The 19,638-nt window shown below is 35.0% G+C and overlaps 3 protein-coding genes across 6 annotated transcripts; 2 read left to right on the forward strand and 1 right to left on the reverse strand.

Annotated features, from left to right (window-relative positions):
• Nucleotides 1-1,076: 1,076 nt before the first annotated feature.
• Nucleotides 1,077-12,476, forward strand: LOC18592984 (O-fucosyltransferase family protein). Its single transcript, XM_007019973.3, has 10 exons — nt 1,077-1,874; nt 3,561-3,633; nt 4,094-4,170; nt 5,012-5,100; nt 6,675-6,872; nt 7,791-7,995; nt 8,103-8,270; nt 10,150-10,317; nt 10,460-10,650; nt 12,022-12,476. The coding sequence occupies exons 1-10, from the start codon at nt 1,473-1,475 to the stop codon at nt 12,215-12,217; spliced, it is 1,767 nt and encodes a 588-aa protein (XP_007020035.3). The 5' UTR covers nt 1,077-1,472; the 3' UTR covers nt 12,218-12,476.
• Nucleotides 12,477-14,169: 1,693 nt separating this feature from the next.
• LOC18592985 (F-box/LRR-repeat protein At3g58900-like) lies at nt 14,170-16,845 on the reverse strand. 4 transcript variants are annotated; one of them, XM_018125564.2, is made up of 5 exons: nt 16,718-16,786; nt 16,265-16,552; nt 15,202-16,098; nt 14,977-15,117; nt 14,170-14,611 (listed from the first exon to the last, which is right to left on the reverse strand). In XM_018125564.2, the coding sequence occupies exons 3-5, from the start codon at nt 16,084-16,086 to the stop codon at nt 14,291-14,293; spliced, it is 1,347 nt and encodes a 448-aa protein (XP_017981053.2). In that variant the 5' UTR covers nt 16,087-16,098; nt 16,265-16,552; nt 16,718-16,786; the 3' UTR covers nt 14,170-14,290. The 4 variants fall into 4 exon arrangements, with proteins under 4 accessions (XP_017981053.2, XP_007020038.3, XP_017981052.2 ...); XM_007019976.3 differs by lacking the exon at nt 16,265-16,552 and having other exon boundaries at nt 16,718-16,845; XM_018125563.2 differs by having other exon boundaries at nt 15,202-16,552.
• A 109-nt stretch (nt 16,846-16,954) lies between these two features.
• Nucleotides 16,955-19,398, forward strand: TFIIIA (transcription factor IIIA). The gene is made up of 6 exons (XM_007019979.3): nt 16,955-17,191; nt 17,291-17,419; nt 17,896-18,187; nt 18,346-18,581; nt 18,754-18,897; nt 18,982-19,398. The coding sequence occupies exons 1-6, from the start codon at nt 17,063-17,065 to the stop codon at nt 19,135-19,137; spliced, it is 1,086 nt and encodes a 361-aa protein (XP_007020041.3). The 5' UTR covers nt 16,955-17,062; the 3' UTR covers nt 19,138-19,398.
• Nucleotides 19,399-19,638: the final 240 nt, after the last annotated feature.

Below are 19,638 nucleotides of genomic sequence, written 5' to 3' on the forward strand. Positions count from 1 at the left end.
TTTTATAGTTCTTGCTCTTTCCATGAATGCATTAATGTATCTTTAATTCCTTACCCACCAATTTTTTTTTTTAATTTTTGTATTTTCATATTTTGTAACATACTTCTGTTTTTGTTTTGAATTTTATTTTAGAATTATTACAATGTGGCCATCAAGTCCCAAGGTCCAAATTGCCTTTTAAGCCCAATTAGCAGTTTGGGTTTGAACCCAATTAATGAATTATGCCTCTAGCCCAATTAACAAATTAAGCTTTAGGTTAAAATTAAAAATAAGCCCAAAAACTCTGAAATAAAAATTAAATTAAATTTAAAAAATTAACGTATTTTTAGGAAAAAGAAGAGAAATTTTTTTTGCAATTTTTCTTTAAGTTTTTTTTTTTAATTTTATTTTTTAAAATAAAATTACTTTTTGAAAGAGTTTTTAAAACTCTTATTTGATCTGATTTTTGTTTTCAAAAAATAAATAGGTTGAAAAAAAATCAAAACAAATACGTACTTCATTTAAAGAATCTTCAAATTTATACTAACCCATCTGATAAAATATATTATCTACAAGTGAAATTTTAAGTAACTCTTATAAAACTTGAATTTATTTGTTATTAAAAACGTCCCGTTATGTAACATAAATAATAAAAAAATAAAAAATAAAAATAAATAATATATATCATAAATAATAAAAATAAATAATATAAAAATATTTTTATGATAAATAATCCGATATAATTAGAATTGTTATGTATTTTCAAATTAAATAAATAAATCTAAATTAATTATGGGTAAATAACAATTATATGAAAAAATAAAAATATTTCTAACTTGTAAAGTTAATTATCTATAAATAAAATAAAATTAGCATTTCAATTGTTATTATTATTATTATATATAATTAAAATTTTGTAAGATAAATTTATAGATTATTCAATAATTTTAAATAAATATTATTTTTATGAAATTTAATATTTATAAACATTTTTAAAGAAAGTGGTTGGATATAATTAAAGCTTTTATATATATATATATTTGTGGAATTATCGAAATGAGGATAAAGAAGAAGGAATTTAGATAAATGTGACCAGTTTCTGTGTATAGACTTTTATATCAAAAGATAGGCCATTGTCCCCACCAGGAGCGAGGTGCCCACTTTGATTAAACCCCGGTTGTGGCATTGGCGTTGCCATGGCGTAGGCGGATGTTGACGGTTGAGTTTATCAAGTGGGAGAGGAAAAGGAGTGAAAGCTGGCTGGTTTTATAGTGCGCAGTGCGCACCCTCCATTAAAGTCGTTCCCCCCTGGGCAAACCAAAGCAGCAGCTGGCCTTTGTCCGTGATCCCTGAGGCACCGACTTTTTGTTTTTTTTTTTTAAGAAAATGAGGCATTTTCTTGCTGAAGAATTAAGCACTTACTTTTGCCGCGAGATCTTAGCTCGTTTCTAGGGTTTTCTCCATTAAATCCTACTCTTTTTTTCTTTTTTCAAATGCACGGCCTAAGCCGCCTCGGGACCGGTAGTAACCGTTCGGTCTCCCCTTCCCCGCCTTCCTCGCCGCGGTTCCGCCATGGCCGTTACAAGAACTTTAGTGGAGCTGGAGGAAGTGCGGGTGGTGGACGTGGCGGGAAGCAGAGCGCGGCGGATAAGATAGTGTTTGTGTTGATATCGGCGGTGTTTCGAAGAAAAGGCGTGCTTTTGTTTGCGCCGTTGGTGTACATTTCGGGAATGCTGTTGTTCATGGGCACGTTAGGTTTCGATGTTGTGAGTTTGAAAAATGCGGTTGTTGTTGTCCACAGGCGTTCGCCACCAGGGTCGGTTTATCGGAGTCCTCAAGTTTTTCAGAAGCTTTGGCCGTTTATGGAGGCTGAGAGCAATGCCAGTTACAATGCGGTATATACATATATATATACATTTTGCATCTACTTATCTCTTTCTTGTACTTTATTAGTTTATTTTGAGACTTCTAAGCTGTTTTTATGAAATTTTTATTTTTAGGAACACCGGTTTCTGTACATATATTTTATATACGTTGGAATATCAAGCTTATAGATATTTAATATAATTTAATTAAGCGACAGAATGAAAATTGTGGGTGTTTTGGAGAAGACATTGTAGCATCTATGATTTCTAAGATTAAATATGGACGTGATGAAATGGCATAGGGTGTAATTCTTATTGCATGCTGAAAATATTGGGGATTGAATCGAATTTGTGGGAAACAACAAATGCGAACTTTAATACTGGTTATATTCTGAAATAAGTAAAGATTATACATTGATTTTGTAAAATGAGTTAAGAATGTATGTTGCTTTCTTGATTTGCTGCATTTAGGCTGTCTATGCATTGTACCACTTGGTGTGGGGATCTAAGAGTAATAATGTAAAGTAAGACAATCAAAGTCTCACGGTATTGGTTGTGCTTGGTCTAACAGAGAGTATCTAAACCATCTCTTTCTCTGGCAGATAGCGTTGTTGTCAAATTTTGGTCTGCACTATGCTATTTGTCTTGCAAAAGTGTGTATTCAATGTGTTATAGCCTATGAAGCCTGGAGATGGGTCATGATCCATGTTGTAGCTGCCTCAGTGTTGTAGGTTAGGGGAGTTTTCCTAGTTAGGGTTCATGGTGAACCAGGAGTTCAAATAGATAATAAGGTTTTTGGCTATGGTTGGAGTTAGGGCTTAGGAATTAAATATTATTTGAATTAAGATTTTATCTTAAAACTGGAATTTTGAGCAGAATGATTGCTGCAATTTCTGGATCGCAGGGAAACCAGAATAAGAACTTTATGGATGTTGTTCTTGTTCTCTAAACAATCAGGCTAGAACATTGTAGCAAAAATGAATGGGGTTAGGGAGGGAAGGAAACTTCAATCGCTTAAATGGTGAATTCTTCAAAACTCTCATCAAAGAAATCTATTCTACAAATCAACTATACCACGTCTAGCAATAGCTATTGATATAAATAGGTAAATATCTACTTGTCCTACCTGGACTGGATATCTAAAACCATTACAATTAGGAAAAGTACTCAACTAATTTAGCCAACATCTGACCCAATGATCATGCCTTAGTCATGATTTTGTAAAAAAGAAGATCACTGAATACCCATTGATACCAAAAACTGAATTAAATTGATAAATTTGCTTTTCTAATATGTCTAATTAGCTGCCAAGCACATCTGCCCTTAGACCAAAGAACTTCTGTGCTGATAGAGAACCCAGTCCCAGCCTTTTCCTTTGAAAGGGATGAACTTTATCTAAGCAACCTCTTCATGTTCTATCACCCAGCCTGATTTGTCATGCAAGGGCACAGTGGGAGCATGGACAGATTAGTGAGTTCAAGCTAATAAACTGTGTAGTCTTTGAATAAAACCACTTCCACTGTATCCTGACAGTCTCAGTTGTTTAGATAACGGCCTTTGGGAAAATAAATGACAAATCCCCTTCTAATATACTGTCGACAGAGTGCACTAGATTTTTTCCATTAAGCATAATTTACTCTTGTGCATCTAACGTTTTCTATATGTTCATAGCCATGATAAAGTTTGGCTAACGAAAGACATATGACAATCATGCAGTTGATGACAGCATGGAATCTGAAAATGCATCAAGGTTGGAAGCCATGTGCCAGCTCTATTATCTCTAGAACAGGTATGAGTTTTATCATTTCAACTACCAGAGTTTTCAATCAAGGGCCTAACTTGATTATGTTGATTTGTTTTCTCCAATTTTTGTAAACTACAACCCTCATCTTGTAGGTTTATGCAAGTCATCCAAGTTGATCTTGTAAATATGGTAATTTAAAATCTCTGCTTGAGGGCTCATATTCCAAGCTTTTGTAGAATTTTAGGCGTGTATTTTAAATGCTTTGCTTTTGTTCCATCTCCCTCTCTCTCAATTTCCAGGAAACACAAATGCTAACAGGTCTGGAAAAATGAAAATAATACTATAACTTTGTGGTGGCTGCATCATCATGTAGCATTAACAATTAATAGGAAAATTGAAGGGCATTAATTGTCATCAGATTGATAGTATCAGCAGTTCTATTTAGCCATTTTCTTCTGCCTCGTGTAAATATGAGAAGCTAAATGCTGCTTTTTGTGATTTCAAGGTTTTTCAGAGTTGCCAAAGTCTAACGGTTTTCTTATAATTGAAGCAAATGGTGGCTTAAATCAACAACGCTTATCGGTATGTTTCAGTTCTTAATGAAATTGGTTGCCTGTATTAAACCTCAAACAATCAAACGATGGTGCAGAATGCTTGTTTGCTCCTGTTAATGTTGTTGTTAGTTCCTGTTTGTTTCTTCTTCATGCTCCCTTGTTATCGTTATACATAAAAATAGTCTGCTTTGTTATATGGTTTTGTTCTTTCTAAAACTTTTTCCTCTACTGCTTACAAATATTGGTATTTTGAGTAAAAGAATAATGGTAGTTGTGGAATGTTGTTAATGATTATGCTTTGGCTTTGAAATGTACAAAAACATTTTGAGACTTTGAAGAAATAAAATGTATGGACCATTATTATGATATGCAGGGATTATATTTTTTGGTTTATGATATTGACTTTACCATATTGATGGCTGAAAGATGCAAAACGATTGGCTTATTGTAATCTGAATACATTTAAGTGTTTGGCATTAGCACTTGATGGAGTTAATTATTTTTCGGTGAGACCATAACTAACAAATTCTTTGTATGCATGTTTTGATCTTTTCAATTGTTTTCCTGAAAGATTGATACTCTGAACCATTTTTAATTAGTTGGGGCCAATTGATAAATCTCGGGGAAAATGGCCTCTTAGGCATGTTGCCCTGGTAACCTTTGTTTCTTCTGGTGGTTTGATCAATGATCAATTTAATCTGAACCAGAGTGTGTTACTAGGGTAAGTAAGAGTTTCTGCAAACTTGTATGTCTTAATCTTTCATATGAGGAATGGAATTAGCGAACGTTCAGTTGCCTTTCAATTATTTATTGTGGAAGATAAAATAATGTCACTGTTATTTGATTGCTTGTTCATGCTTTTAATACAGATATGTGATGCAGTGGCAGTGGCGTGGCTGCTAAATGCAACTCTTCTCATTCCAATCTTTCATTTAAACAGTGTTTGGCGAGATTCTAGGTAATCATCATTAACATTGTCATTGTATAGTGCATATTCTAACTAAATTGATGTTTGAAATGAATTTAGATAACCATTCGCTATTTTCCGTATAAGCAATGGATTTTTGATGAAATTGTTACATTGTAGTTACTAATATGTCTAAAGGTTTCTATTAGTATCTTTATGTTTGGGTTTTCACAAAATTCAAGTTATTTATATGTTTTTACTAGGTAATTTCCTATTAAGCAATCTAGTCTTTTGCCTCTTTGGCTACTTGGTAGCATTTGTACAATTGGCTGCTCAATCGGCAGAACCTGGATTATCCTAGCTGTTGCTAACATTAGGCATCTTCTTTAATGCGTGGGTACTCTTTTTTTTTGAAAGTGGCTTCTATCTCTTTGGATATGGTCATTTATGATTCATGATTCTTGAGGCAATAATATTTAAAAAGTGAGAGGAGAAAAGAATGAATTGGGAATTATTTTGTCATCTTCTTCTCTTCTTTGTTTTGCCGTTCTCTCTTTGCAGAAGATTGCTTTATGGCTCTTGGTTATTGGGGTTTCCATGAGGCCTATGTTGTTAATCCATAAGCAATTTCACTGGGTTTCTGCTGGTGTTCAGCAGGAGGCAGTAGTTAAGCAGACACTTAAGAATGTGGTTCTTGTTGGTCCTATTGATGCCTGTTATATTAAGATAAATAACATTTTAGTAAAAGTGTTATTCTCTCTTTCTATCTTGTCCTCTGCCCGTCATCTCACCCTTGCTCTTGTTCATTCTGTAGTTTTATGAAGTATATCATTCAAATCGAAATGAAAGACAAGGATCTGGTAGTAGGTTTTGTAGACATTAGTGATGGACTAATTTTTAAATGGTGAAGCCGTAGGCTGTAGTCAGTAGAGTTCTGACATTAGTGGTAGACAAATCCTTGTAAAAGTTGGGCATTTAATAGCAAGACCTGCTACTTGTCTTAGAAATCACAAGAGACTTGAGCTAATCGCATTGGAGTTCAGAATTTGAGTTTATTATTTTTTATAATATTTTTTATTGATCAACTGCCTATAAAAAAGTAAAAATAAATGAGTTTGACATAAAAAAGGGCATAGTTCTTAATCTGCCATTTTTCAGACTTGAAGGAGAAATGAGGTCACCTTGCATTCATCTTGAGAACACCATTTAAAACAGAAATGATGTATTCATTTATTATTTTGTTTATTGGTCAACTGCCTATAAAGAAGTAAAAAGTAATTGAGTATGAGATAACAAAAGGCATCATTCTTAATCTGCCTCTTTTCTTAGACTTGAAGGAGAAATGTATGCATCTTGAGAGCACCATTTGATACAGAAATGATGTACTTATGTGAAAAGGAGTCTATATGTTCAGTTAATATATACTTATTATCTGAAAGAGTCCATTTTATACAAATATTTTAAATATTTCATATAACTTTTGGTTTGTTTTTATGATTGTTCTTAGATTTTTGAACTTATTAAAACCGCTGTTTGATCACAATAAAGAATGTTTTATTTTTCACCTTGTGCTTTAAGATGTTTCAAATTTATTTGTTTCCTTATCGTTTTTCAATTCATTGCAGCAAGTTTGGAGATATATTTGATGAAGAATTCTTCGTACATGCTCTTAAAAATCATGTGAATGTGGTCAGAGAGCTCCCAGAAGATGTACTTCAGAGGTTTGACAATAACATCAGCAATATTGTTAATTTGAGAGTAAAAGGTTGGTCAAGTCCAGCCCATTATCTTCAGAAGGTTCTTCCAAAACTAGAGGCAATGGGGTATGTATTCTACTTTTATTTATCATGAGTTCCCAATTTCCCTCTCTGTGTGGAAAGAGCAAAATTGTGATAAAATTGAATCAATATTAATGTTTGTCCAATTCCATTTTGATTTTTGTATGAGTGGCAGATGGAACTAAGGTAGTATATTCACCTTTAGAAGAAACAAATTTATGACAGAAGGATGATGGATAAGAACAATATGTTGTGCTACAAAAAGTTGAATGCTCTGATCAGCTTAACTAAATTTTACTTGGGAACTAGTTGGAATCAGTTATGAGAGTCCTTTTCCTTCATTCCTTGTGGTTTGGGAAAGATAATCAGTTGAACGTCCAAATTACAACTGCAAAGTGCCCAAACAAATTGCCTTGAAATTTCAGCCTGTAGAATCTCATTGTAACCGAAAAAACTTGGAAAGACAAAATTTATCTTGCCATTATCTATTCAGCAAATGAAACCAATTTCATCTCTAGTTTGTCCATGGTGGTTTTTTCAATGTCAAATCTAAAATTGAAAAGCCTTTTTTCCAAATCAAAGTAGTTATTGATAGCAGTGTAGATCTTCAGTGTAGTTTATTTTATTAAAGATGCCTTGTGGTGGCTGGAAGATAGTCTTCTTTATGAATTTAATTCTTGCTGTATATTTCTGATTTATCTGCAAAATTTGAGGTTTATTATTCTTTTGGGTTGTTTAAAGTCTTACATGTATTTGTGGTAGAGAATCTTATATTTTCCGATATTCTGAGTTATATTCAGTGAGAGCTGCTAATTTTAGGATATATAAACTTATCATAATTTTTATGTCATCTAACCTTCCACAAGCTTCAGTTTTGACGATAGGGGATTAGGCTTTGTTGACATAGATTTGCAGCACTTCATATACAACAATCTTATTGCTATAGGCTTCCACTTTTTCCAGGGCTGTTCGCATTGCACCCTTTTCTAACAGGTTGGCATATTCAGTTTCTTCAAACGTACAAGGGCTTCGGTGCTTATCCAATTTTGAAGCACTAAGGTTTTCTGAACCTATAAGGATGCTTGCTGGTAAAATGGTAGAGAGGATGGTCAAGAATAGCTCCCATAGTGGAGGAAAATATGTTTCAGTGCATCTTCGGTTTGAAATGGTGCTCCTCTTATTCCTTCTACATGGATGAATAATCATTGATTCTTGAATTTAAAGCTTAGCCGAATTGTATTCTGTTTCTGAAAGATACATGTTTTCTTTGGGAAGGACATGGTTGCATTTTCATGCTGTGAATATGATGGTGGGGAAGAAGAAAGACATGAGATGGATATTGCTCGAGAAAGAAGTTGGAGAGGAAAATTTAGGCGAAGGGGCAGAGTTATAAGGCCAGGTGTAAATCGTATGGATGGAAAATGCCCTTTAACTCCTTTGGAGGTATCCAACTATAACTTATTTTGCTTTTCTTTATGGGTCACTTTAAGGCATGCTATGCGATGTTCTCAATCAAGTTGTTCAATTAGTGTTCTTTATTTTACGAAAGACAATAGATGAGATCTAATTAGCTAATGTTCCCATTGAAACGTTTATAAAATATCAGTACAATCTTATTTGGTAATTCTCCCTGTTCAATATTTGAAATTTGTAAAGATATTGGCTGCTGGTGTTTAGGTTACAAAAAATACAGTCACGTGATAGGCTAGACATCTACTTTTTCAGATGAACTCCACAATCTAAAAAGTCCACTATTTGTATGGGGAGAATGTATAGTAATAGAATTATGTTTGCTGCGTTGTCAAAAATCAATATTTACTTTTGGTACATAGTACATATGGGGGCTCAGTGGACCTTGGGCTATATGATGGTAAGTAGCCTCTCCCATCTATAAATCCGACCTGCATTCCCAAACTTTGAACTTGAGATTTTCTAGTTGTAAGTCCCAAGTTCTAGCCATCACAGTTTCCCCTTTGAGACAGGCCAAAAAAAAAAAAAAAAAAGAAAAAGAAAGAAAAACAAACAAACAGACGGAAAACCAATCTTTAACTTATTAAGGCATTTGCTATGGGTGCTTGAGGGTTACGTCCGATTGCAACCATATGATGTTTTAGATATCAATCTCTTTGGATGATGACCATCATGCCACCCCCTCAAAGCTATGGATAAAATTCCACAGAGTCTAGGAGTTCTACCATCAATATTTACAACTATTATGCTCTCTAAGGAATAAGTGGCCTCTTGATGGCAAGAATGGTAGTCTGATTGATGTTTCTTATACCAGGTTACTTCAAAAAAATTAAAAATTACTTTAGTGCTCTTAAAACACAAGGTTGTATTATGGTGTCGTGAATTTGGAAACATTTTTTATTTATAAAATTATCTTTTATTGTTGCTAGGGTGTTTGTAGAGAAATTGTGACAAAAATTGTGAGCATTTCAACCTCTTCAATTAACCAGATAGAATGATGGGAGTTATCATGAATCTGAAAAAGATGTGGATCAAGCCATCTGAAAAAGATGTTAATAGTTTTGACAAAGTGGATCAATCCAATTTGGTTCATTCATAGCCCTAGGTTTAAAGCATTGGACACAGTTTTGTAGCAAAACTAGAGTTTGAAACTTGGACAACTAGTTGAGCTTAAGGCTTTGTTGAAAGACTAACTATTACTTTGAATGAGCAAAGGCAATGCAGAATCGTAATAATAATTAAAAAAAATCTTATGTAGATGAAGAAGAGTACTAGCATAGTTGATTGTTGCCCAAAGTTTAGCCTACTGTTCAAAGTACAAGCAAGATATGAGTTATCTAAATCAAGCTAACATTGTAAGTTCTTTATTTATTTGAAATCTTCTATCAGGAAAGTAAATGTGAAATATAAACATGAAAGTAACTTTTCCTTTTTCATTTCTTTTCTATTTCATATTTTATTACTGTATTTCTTATGACCACATTTTTATTCATCATCCATTTCAGATTTCTTTGCATATTATACATTTTTAATTCAAGATTAAAAAAACTTTATATATCAGAGCTTTTCTTGTGAATTGCCCTTATTTATCGCATTGCTCTCATCCAATTAAATATGATGATGTGTTATAATAAGATAGTTCCTGAAACCCCTATAAGTTCTTAGATAATATACTACGATCCTCAGGATAGTTGTCATCAGCCAAAATTTGCTTTTGAGATGGGCCTGTCACCTGTATGAACACTTTGTTTTCTCTTCCTTAATATCTTAATCTTGATGCATAATTTTATACCATTTTTTATGCTGTCATTTTATTCATTGTTTAATCAAATATCTTCTTGCGGTTCTGTAGGTGGGAATGATGCTTAGGGGCATGGGTTTCGATAATAATACATCAGTATTTGTCGCAGCAGGAAATATTTACAAAGCAGAAAAATACATGGCTCCACTTAAACAGATGTTTCCGCGTTTAGAAACAAAAGATACACTGGCCACTCCAGAGGAACTTGCTCCATTCAAGGTATCAAGCTTTTAACTTGTTGTGGTGCTTTGTTTACTGTTCCTTTTAGAGCAGAATCTATTTTTTTTTTTTTTTAACTTCAAAAGAGGAAGAAGAAAGCTAGAAACGGTTCAATTTTGTAACATTGTAGTTTGTAATGTAGGGCCACTTGTCGAGGTTAGCTGCACTTGACTACACGGTTTGCCTTCACAGTGAAGTTTTTGTCACGACACAAGGTGGAAACTTTCCCCACTTCTTAATGGGTCACCGACGCTATTTATATGGAGGACATGCGAAAACAATTAAGCCTGACAAGAGGAAATTAGCACTGCTTTTTGATAACCCTCATATCAGGTAAATTGCGGTTAAAATTTATTTCATTCTTCTCACTATATTTTTTTGGACAGATTAGTTACTTGTTATAAGCCAGTGTTTTAGGTCTCATCTTTGTATAAGCAATTACTTTGGGTGGCATTGCCCATTTGCATTTAAAATTCCATGCGTCTGCAATTTGTTGCTAAGGTTTTGTGATCATTCTCTGATAGATCCTAAGCCTATCAGTTCTGCGTCTTGCGTGTAAATGTAATCATGTTGAGCTCAGATGAATTCTGGCATCCTTCTCTTCAGTACCACCATCCTTCTTAGCTCGGCGGTCACTACTTGATTCAAATCTCTGTCTATGATCATCACTTCCCTGGGAAAATCATCTCATAGTGGCATTATCAAATGTGATAGATTGAGAACAGGTCATTTGAAATGTGAGTGCATCTTGGACTGCTGCCTTTATTGGCACATCCTACCCTGTCTTGAATAACATCTTCCCTTTAGCTTCTCAACTTACTTCCCCATCTTGTTCTTGATTGAACTGAAAATAGCTTGCCTTGAGCAGCCAGTGAATATTGGAAGGCCAAGATATGTATAATTGTTCATCATGGTGGATTAATTTTGCCGAATCTGTATCTCTGTCCATTCTGTCATGTTTTCACTGCTAAAATATACTCATGTTGAGTTGGCTGCCTGAAACCCCTCATAGTTTAAAACTGAAATAGCTGCCTCCATCACTACTTGAAGCTTTAATGGTAAAACTAACTATTATGGGACTTCATGTTTATTTTTTTCACCAACTTAGTAGAGCTTTGAATTTAATAAGCTAACTGTCCTCCTTGTTTTAAGTTCTAGATTTTTGTCACATCCCTCTTCCATGTTATGCTGGGTTCCTCAAGCTGATTAGCTGTAAATTGCTCTGCTTCTTGAATGATCAGCTTCACTATCACAAGTTATTAGTAGTTATTATTTTTGATCCAGCACAAGTTCTTCATAGTTGGTTGTGCATTTTTGAGCATGGCCTCTTGTCTCTTCTCTTTTCTTTTTACCTATTAGCTGTTCGTTATAAGCATCATATTAAAAATCTATTTCTGTTTATTTTTCCTTTTGGTTGGATGAATGCGAATTTTATAATCTGTTAGATCTTTTGATTCAGAATCTTTTCAAAATGCAAATTTAAATGTCCTGTTAATTGGGTTTTTTTGCTAATGAGAACCCTAAAGGCACTTTTAAAGGCCACATGTTAAGCCATTATCTTCTGGCGATGCTTTGGAATTCTTTAACTGTCAACCACTGCATGCAATACAAGAAAATTACTATGAATAGTATCTTAATTAACCGTAATGTTAACGGCCCATATTAATTAATTGTGTTTTGTCTTTTTGTTTGTGTGTTTCATAGATGGGAAACCTTCAAACGGCAGATGAGAGATATGCTTCACCACAGTGATGTGAAGGGAGGTGAAGTGAAGAAAGCAAGTGGTTCAGTGTACACATTTCCCATGCCAGATTGCATGTGTAAACAAACAGAAGAAGAAGAAGAAGAAGAAGAAGAAGAAAGGAATGAAAACAGTAACACAACAAAACTTAGTTATTAAACAGCCACTAGCCCTAGGCTAAGAGTTTTCCACACCGCCTGTAATTTATAGTTGTATCATGCAATTGAGTTGAAAGAGTAATTCTTTTGATTTGTTTAGGTTAATAGTTTCAGGTTTTCATTCTTTCGAGATTCAATTCTTCACCATAATTTATCACACTGTAAAATTTGTTGTATATGATACTATAACAGGTTATTGGAGGTAAATCCCTATACTGATGCATTTGGTTCTTCCATAATAGTCAGAGTTGATCAGATAAGCATTACCTGTTTAAGCACTTATGCCATTGTTGCCAATCTAAATAACCATTTCATTCCTCTTATCTTGCAGTATCAAGTAATGTGAGTTAGATCGTATCAAGCAATAAAAAGATGTAAGAGAATCGAAACCAACGGCTTGCACTGAATTCATCTATTTATTTATTGGTACAAGAAACAAGGCAAACAGAATATGGTAAATCCTATTCAAGAAGCAAAGAAATCGAACTGGCCAGGAGTTCGGGTGTTTTGGAGGGACCACGAAAGGCAACTTATATATATATATTAAATTTTTGGGTAAAATATTTAGATTTTTTAAAGTTTAAATCAAAATTTTACACTAATTTATTAATTTTTGAAATATATATTTCTTCTTATGGATACATAGGTTCTGTTATTAATGTTTTCGTTAGTTTGACGCGTGGTAATATTAAAAAAATAATTTTATTTTTTATTAATTTTAAAAATTATTATTATTTAAAATTCCTTTTTTGTGAAAAAAATTTTCAGGTCAAGAGAAGGAAGCATTGATCTAGTGCTCCCAAGGTAGGAGAGCACTAATTGAGGGAGCACCAGTTCTGTTTTTCCCCTTGGGGGACACGAGCCGTGGGGTAGTCGGACGGAGAATGAGAGCACACCGGCCAGTTACATTGTTTGAAAAAACAAAAAGAAAAGGAAAAAAATAAGTATTTTAGTCCTCTCATATTTTTTGTTAACAGTGTTTGCACTTTTAGATTTTAATGTCTATTTTAAAAATTAATAGATTCATATAAAATTTCGGTTAAAACTTTAAAGAGTTTAAATATTTTATCTTAAATTTATTGATAATTCATTATTGACGAAAAATTTCATCTATAAATAAAAAACCTTAAAATATATTAACCACAAATATCTAAACTATAATACTAATAACGTTTTTGTCGATAAATTCATCGTTATTTAAAAAAAATATAAACTAATATATCTATCAGGAATGCTATTGCTGATCATCTATATCGATGAACGTAATTCATCGTTAACAATATTCTCTCCATATATATTTAGTGTGCACCATCGAATTATTGATAACTTGCTGACGAAATAAATTCTTTTGGTAAATTTCATTGATAATGCACAATATTCCCTCAATTTTTCTCGCAATGAATTTGGTCAAAAAGTAATTAGTGACGAAGTTTTATCATCAGACTTTGTTCCGTAGATAAAACTCCAATTTTTGTTAGTGGTTAGTGCAACTCCCTTCCTGGAAGTCTCTCTCACACTGCCAAGCTTTTGTTTGGTCTCGTAGGTGAGAAGAGAGCCACTGAGTTCATCTGTTTGGAGAGTGATGAGGTTCTTGGCTTCCTCAATGCTCCCATGACCTTGGTAGAATATGGAGCAATTTCTTCACCAATTCTGTATTTGGATATCTTTCCAAATGCTTTGGTGATCTTTTCCTCGATGAATTTATCCTCTTTCATTTGAAACAACTCATAGTCAAGAGTGGGCATTCATCTTTAGATTCTTTGACTTGATTGGTGCCTTCATGTGTCCACTCAAGCTTATCCCATTTTTCTAACTCTCTATTGTTCTCACTTACTCCAAGAGCACAAAAGAACGTACGCATTGCCTTAGCATTTAGTTGTGCCATCTTTACATCATTGGCATCCCAAAACAAAATACCCTTCGAAATAACAGAATGGAGAGAGAGAGACCAGATTCCAAAAATAGCCTCAACTTTCTCCTAAATACCAGCTACATCCCAAAATCAGGGTGAAATGTCACAAGAACAGAGTTAAATAACATATATAATTATAGGATTTTTATTTTTGAACAAAAGTTATAAGATTACTACATTGATGCTAGGAGGGATTCTCTCACAAAAATGCTGGGCATGCTTCCTTGCAGTTTGCAATCTACCGTTAAAAGGAAATGAGTTGCCTGCTTCAACAGATTTACCAGAAGCACTCAAATCTTTCCTGCAAGGATCAATGACAATCTTCTTCAAAGCAACAGCATTTTTAACCACGTGCTCGAGCAGTTGAATTTCATCTTCAAAACCAAAGAATCCTCCTACTTCAACCTCCTCGAGTTGTCGGTGCACAGACTCTGATGTAATCTCTGTTCTACTTGGACCAGGCTGGCTCCTCAGATACATTAACTGTAGCGTTAGGGAAAATAGTTAATAAAAGCACAACTTTAAAAAATAACTCTCCTGTCGCAACTCAGAAGAAAAATCAGTATTCCAAGAGAGAAAGGGGGAGAAAAAGAAAAGGAATTGCAATGGTTGAAATTACATTTGTAAATTTGTATAATATTACATGGAACTCATCCCTCACCGGTAGAGACCAAATGAGAGAGACTCATATAAAACACAAGGACAATTGGAGAAAACTTGAGTGAGCATAACTGTAAATAAGACCAAGTGTGCAACAGCATCTCTACCCTCTCTTCAAAGATAAATAAATCATTTTGACATCACACGCAGTTTAATTATAAGGATCCAAAGTAGAAATTAATACTTACATGCAGCTCCAATCTACGGAGTAGAGGAGATAAATCTAGAAGCTGAATGAAGGCTGTCACGCTGTCTTCTTTACTAGAAACCCACAATACCAAAACTTTAAGATTGCATAATGTAGGTAATACGCCAATTCCCCTGCTAACCTGAACATACAACACAAAGGTAAGTACACAGAACCAAGCATACAAGGAATGAAACAAGATGCGGAGGAACATTGGCCAACATACCTCATGAGGGCTGACCTGCAAGACTAGTTTTTCCAGCTGATGCAAGCTGCCAGCAAATTGGACACCAGCATAAGTCAAGCGATCTTCACATGAATGATTGCCGACACAAAAGGAGACCTCAGTAAGGCTTGGAGCACTTTTTAAGTCAACTTTATGCCCAACATATGTAAATGTAATGAGATTTGAAGCATAAATATCAACACATTTCAAGCTAAGACAATAGTAGATCATCAAGCACTTCAACTTTGAGGATGAAGCATCAACTTTTACACTGACTAGTTTAGCTGCTCTTTGCAGGTTTAGGTACTCAAGAGATGAACAATTAGACAACAAGTGTTGGAGAACCTCATCAACCAACTCAACCCTGTCCAAGAAAAGATGCTTAAGAGACCTGAATTTCCCAATGCCCGGAAGAGTGAGAATGCATGAAGATAACGACACATATTCAACAGACGTTACGGTTTCCACTGGGTTACAAGATGGGAATGTATATTTTAGTGAAACAGGAAAGAAGTCCAAACGAGTAAGGAAGTCAAGATCCATCCGTTTAACCTTTTTATCTATGGCAAAGTGAATCCAACTATCAATGGAAGAGGCTAGATCTACACCTAAGGTGCAATGAATTCTAAATTCATCAAGACTTTTCCCCTGATAGAGGTCTAAGACAGCATTAACCCAGTCAACAAATTGGTATTTGTTCAAGCCTTTCGAATCCCGTCCAGGTCCTAACTTGTTTACAAAATCAAAGTTTAAGCTAGGAACGGATTTCCACAAGTGTCTCCATCTCCTCGAGAGGATGCCAGATCGTGCAGCATTCCTCAACGATAAAAAAGACAGGATGTGCACAAGAATTTCATCGGGCAGCTCACTGATTCTATCTTTCATAGTGTTGCTTCTCTGCATAAAAAATTCACCACCAATTGAGTAGTAGGAAAACCGGGTATGGAACAAACAATCGAAGCATAGAAGCATAGCATGTATAAGCAGTTTCAGAGACTCTTTCCACATTTCACATAAAATAAAACCCAAAAGCAATTAGATGGAGGGATTGGGATAGATTTACCTTGACGCCGCAAAAGGATGCAACAACACTAGTTCTACTTGGTTATTCAAATTTTTTCCAGCACGCTGGGCTTTGGGAAATTTCAATCGGAAGAGTATAATAAATAATCAAAATATAACCTTTTACTCAAACTCTAATTAGAAATCCAATTAATAATTAAATTTTATTTTTAAAAAATATAAATAGATCAGGTAACTGTTTCTTTCTCTGCTAATTCCAGAAAAGATCAGGAATGTCGTGAATTTCATACAAAATCAACATAGACATGGAATTGTCTAATTCCTTCCCCTGTTCGTGCCATAAAAAAGGTTATAAAAAAAAAAACACTAAAAATCATCAGAGAGTCGCCATCAAAAACCAGAAACGCAAGAACAAGAAAGCATCAAACGCTGTCTAGCAGCTAGAATTGGATGATAAAACATTACTTCCATAGAAACAATTCCTCCGACTTACCTTTGGATTCACGGTTTGCATTCTCTCGCTGTCTCTGCCCCCAACCGTCGTACCTTAACAGGGAATATATACATAAAAAGCGGTAAAAATGTCCGTGGACCCCACTTCCAATATTTTTGTCTAACTAGGTTTCTAAAAGATAATAGCCGTCCGATTCGTTTCCACTTTTGCTGGACCGTTGGATTATAATTAGCTGTATCCGTATACACATAAAATGGAGCAACTAGGTTTTATTCTGTTCTATCTTCCTGTGCGCTATTATCTATTCGAGAGCGGCTGTTGCCTGTGCAGTTCTCAACCATAAGTCGCCGCAAAGCCACCGTTTTCTTCTTCTGAGAAATTGATATGGAAGAAGAAGGGGAAGGAGTTGAAGGAGCTATCTTCAGAGACATAAGGCGTTATTTCTGCGAATATTGTGGAATCTGCAGATCTAAGAAATCTCTCATAGCCTCTCATATCCTCATCCATCACCCGGTATCCTATCTCGATTTTGCTCTGTTTTTTCAAATTTTCTAACGAAATCGCCGATTGGGTTTTTTCTTTTACTAAAGATTTACTTTGGGTTTGGTTCAGGAGGAAAGGAGCAATGGAGGAAAGGAAGAAGAGGGAGTTTCGTTGTCGAATAATACATGTGAAGAATGCGGTACTACTTTTAAGAAGCCTGCTTATTTGAAACAACACTTGCAAAGCCATTCCCTTGAGGTACCTTCTTTTACTAATTTACTTCGTATTCAATTGCTTTTAATTACGTTTCAATAATCATTTGCGCACCCATTAACTAATGCCTTTTGAGCTCTCGGTTCATCTATTTGACTTGTGTATCAGACTTAGAAAGAATCGGCTTTGACTAGTTTGTTTTCCTTGTGTGTTCATATGTATTAAGGATTAACGCTTTTGCAGGAATCTTTTCTTTTTACGAGAAAACAAAATATCAATGGATTTTATAGCGTGAAGCATTGGATCCCACAGAAAGAACTCCAAAATGCGAGAGGCTGCTTTGTTACAGCTTGAATGGACTAGTATCAGGTTGGGAGACCTCCTGAGAAGCTCCATCAAGTGAGCCTCAGTCACGCGGTGTGGTATACTTTGAGGTTTGAAACTTGTTTATATGCCTGTATAAGTCATTGTTAGTTTGCTAGATGCTAGTAGCCTCTAATACTTTTTTCTTTTTGTTACAGAGGCCATTTGTTTGTTCAGTTGATGATTGCCATGCTAACTATAGGAGGAAAGACCACTTGAATCGCCACCTTCTTCGGCACAAAGGAAAACTTTTCAAGTGTCCAATTGAGAACTGCAATCGAGAATTCGCATTTCAAGGCAACATGAAAAGGCATGTGAAAGAATTTCATGATGATGAAGATTCATCTTCCCCTGGCCTCGGTAGTCAGAAGCAACATGTCTGCCAGGAAGTAGGATGCGGAAAGGTGTTCAAATTTGCATCAAAGCTGAGAAAGCACGAAGATGCTCATGGCAAGTTGCTTAGCTTTTTCATTTTTCAAAATTATATTAAAGCATGTCATTTGATTTAACCTTAATTCAATTATTCTTGGTTTGAAAAGAAAAGGAAGCACTCTGTATCGGAATGTGGTGATTTACCTGTTATCTGATGAATGCCTTACCAATTGCAGTGAAGCTGGATTCAGTGGAAGCATTCTGTTCTGAACCAAGTTGTATGAAATACTTTACTAATGAGCAATGCCTTAGGGCTCATGTGCAATCATGCCATCAATATATTAGTTGTGAAATATGTGGGACAAAGCAGCTGAAGAAGAACATCAAGCGGCACCTTCGTTCACATGAACCAGGAGATGTATCAGAGAGAATTAAGTGTGATTTTGAGGGTTGTTGCCATACATTTTCAACTGTAAGATGCTGCTAATCTTGAAATTATTTATGTGCAATTTGTTTACATTTAGTCATTAGAAGTTTAACATGATTGTTTGGGACCAAGAAAGTGTTCTGTACCGTAATTCTTTTCCGAGTATTGAATTTTCTTTAATTTTTTTACCAAAATGCTGATAGATATTCTATTACAGAAATCAAATCTCCGTCAGCATGTCAAGGCTGTGCATGAAGAACTCAAGCCTTTTGCATGTAGCTTCTCTGGATGTGGCATGAGATTCTCATACAAGCATGTTAGAGATAACCATGAGAAATCAGGGTGCCACATTTATGTTCCAGTAAGTTATTTAGTGATCAATGCAATTGCTGGTGGTATATTGTCATGATAGACTCATAGTTGGTTTTTAATTGTTTCTGTTCAGGGGGATTTTGTAGAGTCTGATGAGCACTTTCTGTCGAGGCCTAGGGGTGGGCGGAAGAGAACATTCCCCAGTGTTGAAATGCTTATTCGAAAAAGGGTGAGTCCACCACAAATGGATACAATGACGGATCTGGGGCCTAACCTTGGTTGCTCTTAGCCAGATACGAGGACTAAACTTTTCTAGGACCTGCCTTCCCTTCCTTGACTCAAAGAAGTAGGTGAATGTAATGTATAGCATACATAGGCTATGTTTTTCTTGCATGCTACATGCTTTTTCTTTTATAGTTAACTTTGTAATTAAAAGGCGAAGTATATTAATGGAACGAGTTGTATATAAGTTGTAGCCATTGAGGGAGAATGTTATTTTAACCCAGTAAGTTATAGTGTTTTATATAGTTGAATTTGCATTCCCTCTTTATATGCCCAGGTTGCAGAAACATTGCCCCGTGTTGTTTCCCACAGATAGTGTAGGGTGCTGCAGACTGACCACCATGCTCACAAGTCCACTCAAAGGGCTGAAAGTACCTGGCTCTCTCGCAATAATAACCTACCAAAAGGATGGGTAGAGATCTCTCCGAGACTTACGGAGGGTTTTTATAAAACCACGCCTTTAATTAAAACCGTGCACATTTGGGTTTTAAACCAAATCCATGGCATA

Source organism: Theobroma cacao, chromosome 8 (genome assembly GCF_053813885.1).
Source record: "Theobroma cacao isolate CCN51 chromosome 8, ASM5381388v1, whole genome shotgun sequence".
Taxonomy (NCBI): domain Eukaryota; kingdom Viridiplantae; phylum Streptophyta; class Magnoliopsida; order Malvales; family Malvaceae; genus Theobroma; species Theobroma cacao.